Source organism: Bidens hawaiensis, unplaced genomic scaffold (genome assembly GCF_021521415.1).
Source record: "Bidens hawaiensis isolate Kalapana, Puna unplaced genomic scaffold, B.hawaiensis_p1.1 tig00051407_1, whole genome shotgun sequence".
Classification (NCBI taxonomy): Eukaryota; Viridiplantae; Streptophyta; class Magnoliopsida; order Asterales; family Asteraceae; genus Bidens; species Bidens hawaiensis.
Genome location: NW_027499218.1, coordinates 99883 through 114379, shown reverse-complemented (window position 1 = coordinate 114379; position 14497 = coordinate 99883). Strand labels below are relative to the sequence as shown.

At 37.9% G+C, this 14497-nt stretch overlaps 2 protein-coding genes across 2 annotated transcripts; one reads left to right on the top strand and one right to left on the bottom strand.

Moving 5' to 3' along the window:
- The first annotated feature begins 1431 nt into the window (after positions 1–1431).
- LOC143599030 (serine/threonine-protein kinase BSK5-like) lies at positions 1432–4389 on the top strand. Its single transcript, XM_077077095.1, has 10 exons — positions 1432–1518; positions 1590–1816; positions 1952–2087; positions 2169–2302; positions 2379–2484; positions 2554–2639; positions 2729–2917; positions 3580–3750; positions 3840–3953; positions 4042–4389. Exons 1-10 carry the CDS (start codon positions 1434–1436, stop codon positions 4273–4275), a joined length of 1482 nt encoding a protein of 493 aa, XP_076933210.1. The 5' UTR covers positions 1432–1433; the 3' UTR covers positions 4276–4389.
- Positions 4390–5897: 1508 nt separating this feature from the next.
- Positions 5898–8173, bottom strand: LOC143599031 (tubulin beta-2 chain-like). Its single transcript, XM_077077097.1, has 3 exons — positions 7744–8173; positions 6693–6962; positions 5898–6604 (listed from the first exon to the last, which is right to left on the bottom strand). The coding sequence occupies exons 1-3, from the start codon at positions 8135–8137 to the stop codon at positions 5925–5927; spliced, it is 1344 nt and encodes a 447-aa protein (XP_076933212.1). The 5' UTR covers positions 8138–8173; the 3' UTR covers positions 5898–5924.
- Between the last annotated feature and the right edge of the window lie 6324 nt (positions 8174–14497).

Below are 14497 nucleotides of genomic sequence, written 5' to 3'. Positions count from 1 at the left end.
AGAATGACCAATTACCTAGCCCATTTCATTCCCCTAAAACACTTTAATTTCATTCCAACCACCCATCATGTTTGTTTTTTCATTCTATTCTCTCTTTCACCCTACATCACCTCCACCACCCTCCCACCACCACTACACACCACCACCAACCACCACCATCACCGCCGCCACCAACCATTACCATCAGTGCCAGCCGCCCACCACCATCAACCATTGCCCCCGCCCCTCACCACCATCGCTCGCCGCCGCCATCAACCGTTGCTTCCGCCCACCATTGCCGCCTGCCACCACCACCCGCCACCGCCAACTCCACAAAGACCACCTACCTCCCACCACCGTCACTCACTACAATTTTAATTTTTATTTTTTCTTTTATTCCTGTCTATCACACAACGCAAGTAATAATTCATTCTATTATCATGTGATAACTAGACATATCATTGAATTAGTTATAATTCATTTCATTTATTTGTTTATTCCATCACCACCTTCGTCCCATTTGTTTGTACAAATCACTGAACGAGCAATTACATAACCTTTTTTTAGATGGCAAGAAGTTGAGTGTTCTACACTTTTTACTATTGACTGATGTTGACTTTTTAGTTATTTCTTTTTTCAATGATAGCCACTTATTGTTCTTTTGAATATATTAAAGAGAGTGAGTTAAATTGAAAAATGAAAACAGAGTAAGGTTGAAAATGTCAAGTATATTTTTATATTATTTTAATACTGTTTCTTCTTTTGAATGAAAAGAAAAATTATAACATTTTCTTGATTTAAATTTTATTTTACGAACATACATTTTCGGATTTCTACTCTACATTTACTTTATTCTAAAAGCTGCGAAACCTGCCCCTTGTAAGAATTAATATTTTAACTCATAATTTTGATTGCTAACTACATCACCATACCATTGTAAAGTCAGTTGTTAAGCCTGTGGGGAAGACCAAACGGGGCGCCAATATTAGGTAATCGTTGTGACGTGTATGGTGTTGATGCCACTCATCGTGTGACCCCAAGAAGAAAATGGAGATCCAGCGGGGATGGAGGCTAGTTTGATGTAGGTATCACACACGATCTTAATGTGACACTTTCAGACAAGCTTTATTCGTAACCAAAAAGCATTATATTAATATTTTAAAATGATGAAAAATATTATGTAATTAAGAAATTTAACAACTAAAAACACCATGAAAAACATTTTAACATGTGTAATGTGTAGTGTTGATCCAAAGTCATGTACAGCATAACATAACCTACGAGTAGTAGAATGAGTAGATAGAGAAAAAAAAGTATCACTATTGTTTTATCCCCATCATCATCATTCAATGTTTCTCACAAGCAATCATCCATTTTTATGTAAACCCACCCTTTGATACTTTCAGACAAACTACATTAACACAATCAGCTTGTTAATTTTGATTATTGTTACAATGGGAGTTTGTTTTTCTTGTTCTTCATTTCACTTATGTGGATGCTGTCGGTTGAAATCAAAAGCTACTCATTCATCTGAACTGGGTATGTTAAAATTGAACCTTGCTTGATGTATGTTTGTTAATGCACATAACCTGTTTGATGAAATGTCTCAGAGAACCGCAATGGGGAGAGTGATAAGCTGAAGTGGCCGTCTTTTAGGGAGTATAAGTTAGATGAACTTAAGGCTGCAACTGCTGGCTTTTCTGTGGAGAATGTTGTGTCTGAGCATGGTGAGAAAGCGCCCAATGTTGTGTATGAAGGAAAGCTTGCTGATGGTGATCGCTTGATCGCGATCAAGCGGTTTAACAAGTCGGCTTGGCCTGATACTCGCCAGTTTCTTGTATGTTGTTGTTAGCTGAGTTTATTATCTGTTATAGTTATTGTTATTATTTGATTCATCATTTATCTTTGAGTTTGTTTGCTAGTCATTACTATAGGTTTGAGTATTAATTAAGATAGTTAATGATGTTTCTAGGATGAGGCAAGAACTGTTGGACAACTTAGGAGTCAGAGATTAGCAAATTTGTTGGGATGCTGTTGTGAAGGAGATGAGAGATTGTTGGTAGCAGAGTTCATGTCTAATGAAACTTTATCTAAGCATCTATTTCACTGTAAGTTACCTTTTTTTTTTATAAAACATGTTGTAATTACATAAAAAATGTAATAAACTTATAATCATTATACAAATCTAGGGGAAAACCAACCGCTGAAATGGGCTATGCGGTTACGGGTGGCATTGTATTTGGCACAAGCATTAGAGTACTGCAGCAGCAAAGGGCGAGCGCTGTACCATGATCTTAACGCGTATAGAATCTTGTTTGATCAGGTAGCAAACAACATGTGTTGTATTTGTTTTCCCTTTTCAAATGTTATTGCTTACAATGAGAGTTATTGTGTGGCAGGAGTGTAATCCGAGGCTCTCGTGTTTTGGGCTCATGAAAAATAGCCGAGACGGGAAAAGTTACAGTACAAATTTAGCTTTCACACCTCCTGAATATATGAAAACAGGTCAAACAATTGTTGTTAATATAATGTTTAAAAATAGTAAATTTATACAATTTGTTTACCGTATGGCAGGTAGAGTAATAGCCGAAAGTGTGATTTACAGTTTTGGGACCATACTACTTGATCTGCTTAGTGGAAAGCACATTCCCCCGAGCCATGTGAGTTCAAGTTGTTGACTGGTTGACTATACGATTTTCAGTTACAAAACAGGATGAACCCTGATAATTTTTTCTCGTGTTAAATGCAGGCGCTTGACTTAATACGTGAAAAGAATTTTCAAATGTTAACGGATTCATGTTTAGAGGGCGATTTCTCAAATGATGATGGGGCCGAGTTAGTTAAAATAGCTTCCCGTTGTTTGCAGTACGAGCCTCGTGAAAGGCCCAATGCAAAATCAGTTGTCGCATCACTCACTTCTCTCCAGAAACAAACAGAGGTAAGTCTATAAGAGGTGTGAATTTCTGACACGACAAAACCCAAACACAAAAATCACGGGTTTATTTTTGGTATAAACGGGCTTGGGACAGTTTCAGGTCCGAAGCTGCGAACCTGTTTAGCTAAAAAGGTTGTGTTTGTGTCGACCCGGCATATTCGCCGTTTGGGTTTGGTATAAACGTCAGTTTTGGGTAGAACCCGCAAACCCATTTAGCTAAACAGGTTGTGTTTGTTTCAACCCGCTTGTTCCCCATTTAACCGGTTTATCTTTTGAAATGCGTTTTATGTTATAAGTTAAAATGTGTGCGCATCTTATGCCAAAATTGAAAACCAAAAAGAAAATTGACATAATATTTTATAATTAAGGTGTAATTGTTATATATAAATTTGCATTTTCTTTTCTTTCTTTTTTTTTCTATAAAATTGTAAATTTAAAGTATTAATATGTGAAAACAATATAAACTTTCTGGTCAAACGAATCATGTTTGTGCCACCTCACAATTATGCATGTCGTGTTCGGGTTAACGTGTTTGACACGATTTTTGAGTTTCGGTATGTGCACCCATGAACCCGTTTAGCACCCTTCTCTCTATTTTATGCCAGTTTATACAAAAATTTCGCATGTATATTACTTTATTGTGTTCAATTATCTGATTAAAATAGGTGTCTTCCGTTGTCTTGATGCAAATTACTAATTTACCCCCGGAGGAAAGTACAAAACAAACGGATTTGTTATCACCGTTTGGGGAAGCTTGCTCTAGGATGGATTTAACTGCCATTCATGAGATGTTGGAAAAGGTTGGATACAAAGACGATGAAGGGGCTGCAAATGAGGTCTTTTTATTATTTATAAATATTCAAAAATAGTTATAATAGTCTTTAGGGCGTATAAATAATTAGTTTTTCTGTTTATTTTGTTGCAGCTTTCATTTCAAATGTGGACAAGTCAGTTGCAGGATGCTTTGGATGGTAGAAAACGCGGGGACACTGCTTTCAGAGCCAAGGACTACAATGCTGCTATCGAATCATACACGAGTGTAAGTCAAAAGTCCAAATACCCATCAAGATAGCATAATTGTAAAATTGAAACTTCATTTAGAATAAAGATTTGATTGTTTTGGTCAGTTCATTGATAATGGAACAATGATTTCACCAACTGTGTATGCAAGACGGTGTTTGTGCTATTTGATGAACAACAAAGCACAAGAAGCGTTGGGAGACGCAATGCAAGCCCAGGTGGCGTCGCCTAATTGGCCAACTGCACTTTATCTCCAAGCGGCTGCTTTGTTTAGCCTGGGAATGGAGAATGATGCTCGGGAAATGCTTAAAGATGGGTCCTTGTTGGAGGTGAAGACGTAAAGGAAGAGAATAATTTTCTTATTTGGACCTCTAGAATATATGAAGATAAATATAATCTTGATTTGATGTCATTTATGATTGGGTTTGCGGACAAGAAACGATGTTTGTGGGTCTGTGTTTCTCAAGAGGCTGGAAAGTTATATGTAATGAGGTGTGGCTATGACTTTGTGAGTTTCAAAATCTATGTTTGATTCATGTATTGAAAGCTTAGATGAAGAATATATTCTACTTACTACAGATATAACTTTGTGATGAATTATATGATAATAACTGATTTCCGATTTTGTTATATACTGATTTTCTCTCGTGCATATTCAGAAATTTTGGGGTGTGAAATACGGGTTGGTTAAATCGAATAAAAGTAAGTACATTAATAATATAAAAACTTCACAAATCGAAAATAGCATCATATTAGACTTGGGCATTTTTCTTTCAGTAAATGGGGTTGCATCATCAAATCTTATACCCAATTATCCTACCTATACCTGTCCTGGATGTTTCAGATTTCGGGTATTTCTATTGATTTCGGATTTACTGCAATCCCTAAGTGCACCATGCTAATTTTTTATTTGTCACCCGGATGCATATCTCAATTATCTTGAATTATGCTGAATTTTCGAATTATGTGACATTTTTGTATTTGTGGATCAATCTCCAAATTAGCCATTAATGCTCTAAAACACATCACATGGGTTTTAAAAGGCTATCACATGGATGTTAATATTTCATGTCAATTTTTGTCGAGTCTTTTACAATTCTCAAAGAATTGTTTCTTTTAATATATTATTGTTCTTTTGTATCAAAAGACCATTTTAATACATTTGGACATTTAGAACTTCCTAATCCTAATGACGGATTTCCTACATTAAAGTTAGGAGGGGGACATACTTGAAAGAGATCCATCCAAACCATTGAGATCAACATGGCCTAGACACATCTCCTATGAAAGAAGGCCTAGGCTTATGAGGGTGTATATATATATGTATAGATAGTATGATCTAGAGTAAGTAGTGAGAAGTGGCGAAGAGGTACCGCAAGTCATAAATATATTGAATACTGGGCACACTGTTCTTTCTAGAGTTCTAGTCATCAGGAGATTTGTTCAACAACTCTTACCCTCTCCCAACCCTGTAATGTAATCTTGACATACAAAAATTTTTGAGATCGAACGTTTGTCGACACCACTATTCTTTTACATCTCATGGTTAACCAACCAAAAACCGACTAAAAAAGTACAATTATTGTTCAACTAGGGCTCAAAACCTACACGTCGACCATCCTACACACTTCTAACAGCAACACACCACATTTGCTAAAATGAGCCAGTGATGAGTTTTGTTTGCATAGCCTAACACATCTTCTCAGCTTTCAAGTTGAGGAATAGGGAGTTCCAAACGTCCAGACCAGACATCGCAACAGATCCCTTTTGTTCAAACAATGACAAGCAGCCCAGAAAACAACCAAAGTGAACCAAAAATTCTAAACTAAAAGATACCCACAAACATATAATATTCATAAATCCAAAACAAAAATTACACACATACTTGTTTAGCAGTTAAATTTGCTTTCTTATAAATTTTTGCCTTCACATCCCATCAAAATGAGCACAGACAAGCATACAACTACAATAACCATATTTCACATCACCCTCAATCTTCATACTCCCCCTCTTCCTCTTCTACCTCGTACTCTCCCTCCTCATCAGCAGTCGCATCTTGATACTGTTGATACTCAGACACCAAATCATTCATGTTACTCTCAGCCTCTGTGAACTCCATCTCATCCATCCCTTCACCAGTGTACCAATGCAAAAACGCCTTCCTCCTAAACATAGCAGTAAACTGCTCACTCACCCGTCTAAACATTTCTTGAATCGAAGTCGAGTTACCAATGAATGTAGACGCCATTTTCAAACCAGTTGGTGGGATATCACAAACAGTTGATTTCACATTGTTTGGAATCCATTCCACAAAGTAAGACGAGTTCTTGTTTTGCACGTTAAGCATTTGCTCGTCAACTTCCTTGGTACTCATCTTGCCACGGTAGATGGCTGATGCGGTCAAATATCGCCCATGACGAGGGTCAGCAGCACACATCATGTTCTTGGCATCCCACATTTGTTGAGTCAACTCTGGAACGGTCAAAGCACGGTATTGCTGAGACCCACGTGATGTGAGTGGAGCAAAACCGACCATGAAAAAGTGAAGACGTGGGAATGGAATCAGATTTACAGCAAGTTTTCTTAGGTCTGAGTTCAACTGTCCTGGAAACCTTAAACAGCATGTGACTCCAGACATTGTTGCAGAAATGAGATGGTTAAGATCACCAACTGTCATCAAAGCATAAAACCAATCAAGAGTTAAGATAGAAATACAGAATCAACAAATTTACAACAAATTCAGCAATTGCAAACTTACAGCTCGGAGTTGTTAGCTTGAGCGTCCTGAAGCAGATATCATACAAGGCCTCATTATCAAGAACCATACATTCATCTGCATTTTCCACAAGCTGGTGGACTGACAATGTAGCGTTGTAGGGTTCAACAACAGTGTCAGAAACCTTTGGAGAAGGGAATACAGAAAAGGTCATCATCATTCGGTCTGGGTACTCTTCTCTAATCTTTGAGATCAATAGAGTCCCCATACCAGACCCTGTCCCACCTCCTAGAGAATGGCACACCTGAAAACCTGCACATCATACAACTAATACCGATAAAAAAACCAAAAAACTAGCATTTAGAAACAGAAATTAATCATTAATCAATTGTAAACATGCATTTATGAGTAGCCTGAAGTAGAAATAATGGTATATATAATCTTATAACTAAGTTACATTTTTTTATATGTATGCTTCTATAGTACTTATGAGTTACGAGCACAGCAAAATGAACATAAAATCTTAATTCTTAATTCCGGAAAGAAAATACCATAAATGTCTGAATTCTTAACAAGCACATAGGGGTGCAAACAAGCCGAGCCAATCACAAGTTTCTTGAGCTCGGGTCAACAAAAAGCTCGAAACGAACCGAGCATTTTAGCCTCAAATAAAGCCCATTTAGTTATTGAGCCGGAACTCAAGCCGTGTGTAATAATAGCTTTTACCTATTTTGGACTTGCATGTATTAATTTAACACTAAACTTCCAAGCTCGAGCCAAGATTTGGCTCGTTTGAGGTACTAAACAAGCTCATTTGAGATTTTTCTCAAAATATATAAAAACATATATAAATTAATAAATAAATAATAATAATAATCGAGCTAAAGCTCGGCTCGTTTGAAGCACATAGTAGATTTATCCCTTAAGGTGATAAATACACTGAAATAACCACCTATTAGTATAGATATTTTATTTAACAAGCAGCACATATACTCATAAATACGTTACAGATCTATCATTTCTTACATAACATCTAACAGAATATATTCAACAAATAGTTATCTATATAAAGAGTCAACTAACTGTATTATACCTTGCAAGCAATCACAATTCTCGGCCTCCTTTCTAACAACATCGAGAACCGAGTCAATCAACTCAGCGCCTTCAGTATAATGTCCTTTCGCCCAATTATTCCCAGCACCACTCTGACCGAACACAAAGTTATCAGGCCGGAAGATTTGACCGTAGGCGCCAGATCTGAGGCTGTCCATGGTACCTGGCTCCAGATCCATGAGGACGGCGCGTGGAACGAACCTTCCGCCGCTGGCTTCGTTGTAATAGACGTTGATTCGCTCGAGCTGGAGCTGGGAGTCGCCGGTGTACTTGCCGGTGACATCGATGCCGTGCTCGGCGCAGACGACTTCCCAAAACTTGGCGCCGATTTGGTTGCCGCATTGGCCGCCCTGGATGTGGAGGATTTCACGCATTTTGGATTTTGGAGTGTGAGTGAGGTTAGGGTTTGGATACGATGGATCGAGAGAGAGTAGTAGACTTCAGTCTCTATACGGTCTGTCAATATATATAGGGATAGATGTGAATACGTATTGATAGGTAGGGTATGTTTGGTCTTTTAGCATATACTTAATTAAAAGCATTTTTTAGTCGAAGGAGTCTGAAGCTTCTGGGTATGTTCGGTAAAACTAGCTGCTAGCTGTAGCTTTTTAGATATATTTAGACGTTTGGCATAGTAGATGGAACTTTTAATAAAATATATAAAATGACTAAAATGGGCATAACTAAAAAAAATAATATTAAATGTACTTATTTTGGAGGGTTATTAATTAATTAAAATACTATGAGTTTTTTCTTAAAAGCTTGAAACTCTAAAAGCTCCTAAAAGCTTCTTGCCAAACATACCCTTTAGGTCATGAGAAAAAGTTTAAAACTTGAAGCTCCTACTAGTATCGTTTAGAAAAAGCTACAAGTTTTTAGTATTTTAATTACTTAAATAACCTTCTAAAATAAGACATTTAATATTATTCTTTTTAATTATGCCTATTTTGATCATTTTATACATTCTGTTAAAAACTCCAGCTACTCTGCAAAACATCTAAATATATCTAAAAAGTACAGCTACTAGCTACCAGCTACAGCTATCGCTACCAGCTTCAAGCCACCAGCCACCAGCTACAGCTACCAGCTACTTTTGCCAAACATACCCGTAATCTCATTGATATTAGACAGGTATCTATGAGGGGGGCTTTGAAGCCCCTCCACAATGTTACGTGGACACTTGGGGCATCGAAGCCCCAAGCTATAATGTCCCTCTATGGTAGGGGCATCGAAGTCTTTTAACATAATATAATAAAAATTAAATAATATATTAAATAATAATATAGTGATACTAAAATTAAAATGTAAATAAAAATAAAACCATACAAATAAAAAAACAAAAATAAAAAAGCATACAAATAAAAAACCTAAACAACATATAACTAATATTCGCCGTCCTCGTCCTCATTTGCATATTTGGCTAATATTCTTGCTTTTCTTTTCTCCAACAACACCTGCGTGGGAGGATTTAGATGCGATAGATCCTTTGCAAGGAGCTCGAATTCCTTTTCTCCTTTCCGCTCCAAGTGAACTTTTTTTCTTTCTTCATGCATCGCTTTGTATTCCGCATGCATCATCTTTCTTTCTTCATGCATTCTCATGAGTTCCTCTTTTTTGTGTTTTTAGCATCTGCAATCTCGGTTAGTTTGAGCTCCAAGTTGTCAAAACGCGAGCTCACTTCGGAACTCATCGAGGATGTCGTTCTAGATGAAGATCCTCCACATTTAGCCACCGCCTTAGCTTTATCTCTTCCTACCGGGCGTGGCAACTCATCCGGTTCATCAAAAATAAATTCGGGATCTAACTCGTTTAGATTAACTTGACAACAACTATCCGACAAGGGTTGAAACGGCAATTGATTGGCCGAAGTAGACGTTGTCTTTGACCGTTTGGACGGTTGCAGTGATGATGTCGAGACTGGATGCCACTTCGGCGAGCTTGTGCATTGTCTCCATGTTTCCATCATATTGAAATCTCCACGATAAACAGCCTTGTATTGTTTTAAGCAAGCCTCCATCACGTTGGCACCGCTCGTACCGCTTTTTCTATTGTTGTTAACGCGGGTGTGAATGTTGGTGAAGTTGGTTATTTTTGTGCGTATTGTCTTCCATTTGTTGTAGACAGAATCATTCCCGCGGTAGGCACCTCGACCCATTATATCAAAGAACTTATTGCGTATTTCGTCCCAAAACTCCAAGGTATGTTTACCGTTACATTTGATACATATAAAAGCTTAGTATCAGTAAAAAAAATAATAAAACATGGAAAACATATAAATATTTTTATAGTTTACCTTGAATCGAATCTTCGGATGAGTCGACCCACGCACGCGCTAACGCCAATTCCTCATCTGCTTCCCACCTTTGTCTTTCGGCCTTTTCGTTTGTTTGATCGTCAGCAGGATTCTTTTTTTTATAACTTCTTTTTTTAGGATGAACTTGCGTTTAGGGTATTTAGGTGTCGGGCATTTGTGTTTCGAGTATTTGGGTTTCGGGTACTTGCGAAGACATATACGACATTGGCGGTCGAAAGAACATATCAGGATTAAACGATTGTATGGGTGGAGGCATCACGGGTCGTTGTTGGTTTGCATAGAACGGGTTGTTAGGGTCGACGTTATTTCCGAGCAAACTTGTCCACCACAGACAACTCGAATCCCACGAGTTTGGGTTTGGGTTTGAGCTCGAGCTTGTGTTCGGGTTTAGGTTTGGGTTCGAGTTAGGATTTATGGTTGTGAAAGTTTAAAAGTTTTTGAGTAAAATGTTGGTGTGAAAATGAAAGTTGTTTGAGTAAAAGAGGGAAAAATGGTTTGAATTTATAGAGAAAATGGTTAAAATAATTTTTCTTTTTCTAACGGTTAGAAAAATAACCGTTGGGGTGCCCCCCACCCCCCCCTCAAATCCTCTCTTCCGCGCCGGCCGTCTAGAAAGCGCCCCCACCGACGGTGCCCCCCGACGGTGTTCTTCCCCCTTCCATGCCCTCTCACTCCTCCTTCTGCGCCCCATAGCAACCAGCCTTATAGGCTTATATCCTCCTATATCGATATGGATTCTTAGGTGCTGTTTGTTTTGAAGATAAGATATGACTACAATTAAGAATAAGATATGACTTTTGTCTATACGACTCGTATAAGGATATATGAGCCGTATGACACCCGAGCTATGTCAGTTTGAAGATAAGATATGACTACAATTAGGAATAAGTTAATCCCTATGCCTAATCCGTGCTGAAACATCATTAAGGTCTATTCTAATATTTAAGTCCAAAATGAACTCACCTCAATAACCCAAGTTTTAGCCGTACATTTCTTGATTATATACCACATACACAATGCATTGTTTCTAAACACTTAATTTATCTTTTTAACTCATAAATCAATCAATATGATGCAAGGCTCCGGAAATAAGAGGACCATGGAAATCCACAACATAAATATGTTGTAAATCAAGAGATTTAAATATCAATATTAAAACATACAATTACAAGAAAATTGTTTTTCTAAAAGATAATTTACGGAAAATTTTTTGTATCTTTAGCTTTTAAATACTTAATCTTTAATTAAAATTATTTTAAAAATGTTTTTGAATTTCAAAATTACTACTTTGAGAAAGTCTTCTTCACTATATTATTGAATACTTAACATTCTTAAAAAGGGTTAGTACAACACCAACTTGAAATCACTTTTTACTTTTGTAAAAACCAAGTAACACCTATTTCAATAATAACAATTAAAAAAAAGGAACCCTCTTGCATAGGATGAAAGAATAAACACATGTGATCTAACTTGTAAATATAGCTCAGATCTTTAGAAACCGAAAGAAACACTAGTTTAACCCTCGGTGTAATCACTTATTTCTTAGGTTGATGTATAATTTTTCCCATGATGGATTATACGTAATCCGGCTAATCTTAGTATAAGCACCTACAAAACAGAACACCGTAAGCTCGTTACGAGAAGGGAAGGGGGGGGGGGGGGCTTCTCGTAACCACCTTCCAGCGTGAGAATCAGTATTGGTGGGTAAATATAGATACTCGCGATGCACTAGTGAGTGTTCTAGCTCTAAAAGTTTGCTCCCTTTACCGTTGAGGTGTGAGTTGTATTTATAGCCGGATAAGAGGAGAGAAGGTATGGGTCGCCTCGGTGTCAAGAATTCCACCAACCATGGAGCACCCACGTGGCGCTTGGTAGGCCGGTGGGTAAAGCAGTTGACTGTTGATGACATTTGTACTATGTGGTACTATTATCCATATGCTGTCATTTCCTTATTGGCTAGGCGTCATTTTCATGAAGATACTTCCTTTTTGTATCATGCATATGAAGATCTTTGGCGCTATATTTCCTAAGGTGTCAGGGAATGTTGGCGCTTGACCAGTGTTGGGTCGGATTTCTTAATAAGGAAGATTGGAATCTTCTCAACCTCCTCAGAAACGGCTAAGTATGGAATACGAGCAAGCCCAGACGATCGAGCATGGTTTTTACTACTTCGAGCAAGGGTCTGAATCTTAAATGGTTGATTCTTCTAAGTGTTGAAGGCTTCGAGCAAGCTACACTTCAACGAGCAAGGGTATTCTTCTATCGAGCATGGATTGCCAATCGAGCAAACAGCTTGATCATACAAGTTCCAGCCAAGTGTTACGAGCACAGGATGATCGAGCACATGGGGACGAGCATGGATGCAATAAGAGGATGTCACGTGAATCAAAGCAAAGACTTCGAGCATAGTTCAGTTACCGAGCAAGATTTACATCCGAGCATGATAAAGATTGCTGAATAAGAAAAGCTGAAGACATCAAGAAGAATGAGCTTGCTCGATGGACTTATTCGAGCAAAGTTTGAACAAGTCAAGAGGAATGAAGCTTACTCGAAGAGAATATGTATTCTCCGAAAGAGAATATATTCTAAGTAAAGTATGCTCGAGGACACTCTCCAAGCACACCTTGTATAGGAAGCTTGCTCGAGCAAGGTATATACCTTGCTCGAGGTCTGAAACACTTGTATTAGATTTATCTTTCATTATGTAATGTCTAGGACGTATACATGGAATGTTAGGGTCTATATATAGACATCCTAGGGTACGACTAGGGGACGGGTTTTTGGCACGCATACTGACAATCTTTGCAGACGAATATCAAAAGCCACCGTCACACAAAACCGTAGACATTCCATTCACTGTATCATTGACGTATCATTTAATATAGTGAATCTTTGTCATTGAAATAGTCTTTACCGATTATCATTTATTGTTTTGTGTTTGATAATTCTCCACAAGCTTTCATTCTCAATCATTGAATATCCTGATTCCGCCGGGATACTCAATCGGTCTTTGAGTAATTAAGTCGGTGTGTTCTTGTCAAACCTTTACTAAGGTTGCATCTGACAGACGGTCCTGACAAGTGGTATCAGAGCTTGAGTAAGCTCACTGAAGACCACGGGACTGAAGGTTTCTGAGGAAAAGTGAAGATTAACTGTGCATTGCTATTGATAACATCAGATCTGATAAAATGGAAGATCAAGAAGTTTCAACCAACAAGATTCCAAGATTACTTGGACAAGAGAACTTCATAAAGTGGAAGGTGTTGTTTGAGGCTGCTGTGAACTACAACGATCCAGAACTTTGGATGGCTATTACTGAAGGGAATTACACTCCTTCAGCTGCTCCAAATAACAGTGCTGCGGTAGATCTAAGAATGAAAAAGAGGGATGACAAAGCACTGTCCATGCTGAAATTGGGACTTTCATGGGAGATTCTAACCACTGTAAATCATCATAAGAATGCTAAGGATATGTATGATGCAGTGATTGAAATGTTTGAAGGTAATACTGATTTAAGAGGCATAAAGAAAGATCGACTGAAGCAGCAGTTGGACAGGTTCAAGTTTAAGGAAGGAGAAAGTCTAAAGTCTGTGTTACAAAGGTTCATGAGCATTGTAAATGAAATAAGGACCACTGATTTGCAGATTTCCGACTTTGAGCTTAACAAGAAGCTTTTATTATCTCTATCTGGGGAATGGTATACTGCAAGCAAGTTCATAAAGGAAAAGGAAAGTTTTCCTACCTTCAAACTTGATGATGTGATTTCCTTCCTCAAGGCTGCTGAACATGAAATGTTAGAGAATCACATGATTCGAGAGGACAAGCCAAGCTTCCAAAAGAACAATGCACTTGTGGCACCCATGGGCAACCTCTCTGTCAAGAATCAACAGCCTATTGTTGAGGAATCATCAGATGCACACTCCTCATGTACCAATCAGTCAAGATTCAATGTGCAACTGATTGAAGATGACCATCCATCTACTGGAAATGGGCAATCAAATTTTGCATATCACAACCAGACTCAAGGAACAGACTATCAGGCCTTGTTCTCAATGTTCACTGAGTCTTATCATGCCTTTGTGGCCAAGAATCTGATAAACACAAGCATTGTGCAAGAAGACTTAGAACAAATTGATGCTGATGATTTAGAAGATATGGACATCAAATGGCAAGCGGCCATGTTGGCAGTAAGAAGTAAAAGGTTGTATAACAGAACTGGCAGAAGTAGTTTCAATGGACCAAATGAAAGAATTGGATTTGACAAATCCAAGGCAATCTATTATAACTGTCAACAACCTGGACACTTTGCAAGAGAGTGCAACATGCCAAGACAGTTTGGAAATCAACTCAATCAAAGTCAGTTATATCAGAATCAGAATCAGAACTTTCAGCAGCAAAGGACTCAAATGCCCAATCAAAA